Below are 2,046 nucleotides of genomic sequence, written 5' to 3'. Positions count from 1 at the left end.
TTTCGTACGCGTTTGGCCAATCAGTGTCTACTTACGTCACGGGTAGTACCAGTTGTGCTGGTTAGACCCTGCTCCGGAGTAGGAGCTAATTTGGTTCTCGAAAAAGGCAGTCCGGTACTAAAATCGCTCCCAGTTCCGGCGGTGCGAAAACGCCAAAAAGTGGGTAGTTCCACAATTAGTTCTGGTACTATGAAAAGGTTCCCGCGGTGCGAGAGGCCCTATTATGTTCACTGATCTGTCAGAAGCTGATTACAGTTATGACCTTGATTTGGCAAGCGATTTGTGGCCCATCAGTCGCAAACATCCTCAAGCAAATACTGTGGCACACATAATTTCTTTTCTCTTCTCACGGCTGTGTTTCATCTTCGGATGAGAGTTTTTGAATAATTCAAAGTACCTCTATGATCGTATATTCTTGTTTCTCACTCCCTTGTAGCTCTTCGGGAACATCTGGTTGTCCATGGCTAGTCTTGTGATCTTTATGCAGCTGCGCTATCTCTTTCACGAGGTGCAGAGAAGAATTCGCCGCCATAAAAACTACTTGCGTGTTATTGACAATATGGAATCCAGGTGAGGAGACTAATGCGCTTCAGAGTTACTAATAAAACAACTGCATTTCTACAGGCATTGCATTTTATTGCACAACTGTTAAGTAAAGATGCTGAAGTAGATAACTTGTGGCATAATGGGTAAAGTTTGTGGCTAGTAACCAGATGTTTGCACAAGATATCACCTTTGGCCTTTGAACAGAGATCTTACTCTTGATAAGCTGCTTTGTATTCACTGTCTGCTACATGACTACTTAGTTACATTGTTATAGCTAATAAGGCTAACTCTCCAGGTCATATCTCCCTGCACAATTGGAAGTTATAGAAAATTATACCTGTTAACAATAGATTATTTGAAGTGCTAAATTATTTGCACCTCAAATTCTCAATTAAATTGTATTGTGAATTTCATTATTGTAATTTCAATAACTGTTTATACAGTTGAAATAATAACAACAGTAATAATGAGAATGTAATAAAATTCTCACAAATCCAAAAGTTTATTATATATATATATACTGTATATATTCATATTCAGACTGGGTGATTTTCATTACTGTATTAGAGAATGTGATTTTATTTTTATTGATTTTAATTTATTTTTCGTATTAGAGACTTAATTGTCATTAAAATAATTCATTTCCACAATGCAAAAATCCTTAAACTTCTAAACATAGGCTTCATGTGTATCCTATATTTCAATGTGTTATTCGATGTGTGTTATGAATCAGAATTGAGCAGACTGCTCCATTGGCTGATAAAAGCCAGACCTTGGTGTTGACATGAACACCTCTCCTTGTGCGCAGGTTTGCTGTGGCAACGCCTGATGAGCTGCTGGCTAACAACGATGATTGTGCCATCTGCTGGGATTCAATGACTACAGCACGCAAGCTGCCCTGTGGCCATCTTTTCCATAAGTGAGCAATAACCAGATATTATCAGCACTCTAGTGTTCTAATATTTGAAACGTTAGTCTGACCATTTATTGTTTGTTCAGTTCCTGTCTGCGCTCTTGGCTGGAGCAGGACACTTCCTGTCCCACGTGCCGTATGTCACTGAACATTACTGAAGGCGGGGGGGAGAGAGAGGAGGGCCAGAGGGAGCCGCTGGATGATAACATGGCTGCTGGACCAGGAACAGAGGCCCGACCGCACCTCAACCAGCATAACCACTTCTTCCACTTTGATGGTGAGGCGTTTCTTTACATGCAAAATCCAGACCATTTACTGAAAGTTAGCTATAGCTAAGGTTGGGTACCGTTCACATTTTAACCGGTACTGTATCGGTACCTGAATTTCGGTGCCGGTACCCAACGGTACCTTTTTCGGTACTTTATTCTGTGTAATTACAAAAACATTTATTTCAGTGAAAAAATAAGTCCAAAATCTCAATTTCAACATTTTGAACAATAAACTACAAAATGTTGAAATTGACATTTCATTTAATTTAACACACATTTGATTTAAAATAAATGTTTAATGCCTTCATTTGATTTTCA

At 39.1% G+C, this 2,046-nt stretch overlaps 1 protein-coding gene across 3 annotated transcripts in view; it reads left to right on the top strand.

Annotated features, from left to right (window-relative positions):
* LOC107659867 (E3 ubiquitin-protein ligase AMFR-like) overlaps positions 1-2,046 on the top strand; it is a 16,902-nt gene that overhangs the window by 8,562 nt on the left and 6,294 nt on the right. For all 3 annotated transcript variants that reach the window (XM_016448965.1, XM_016448964.1, XM_016448963.1), the window contains 3 exons: positions 437-570; positions 1,355-1,465; positions 1,546-1,736. In XM_016448965.1, coding sequence (XP_016304451.1) covers positions 437-570; positions 1,355-1,465; positions 1,546-1,736 — 436 coding nt within the window. The remainder of the gene's footprint in view (positions 1-436; positions 571-1,354; positions 1,466-1,545; positions 1,737-2,046) is intronic.

Source organism: Sinocyclocheilus anshuiensis, unplaced genomic scaffold (assembly GCF_001515605.1).
Source record: "Sinocyclocheilus anshuiensis isolate Anshui unplaced genomic scaffold, SAMN03320099.WGS_v1.1 scaffold1445, whole genome shotgun sequence".
In the NCBI taxonomy this organism is placed as follows: domain Eukaryota; kingdom Metazoa; phylum Chordata; class Actinopteri; order Cypriniformes; family Cyprinidae; genus Sinocyclocheilus; species Sinocyclocheilus anshuiensis.
Note: the sequence above shows the minus strand (reverse complement) of the source record. Positions and strands in the feature narration are given on the sequence as shown.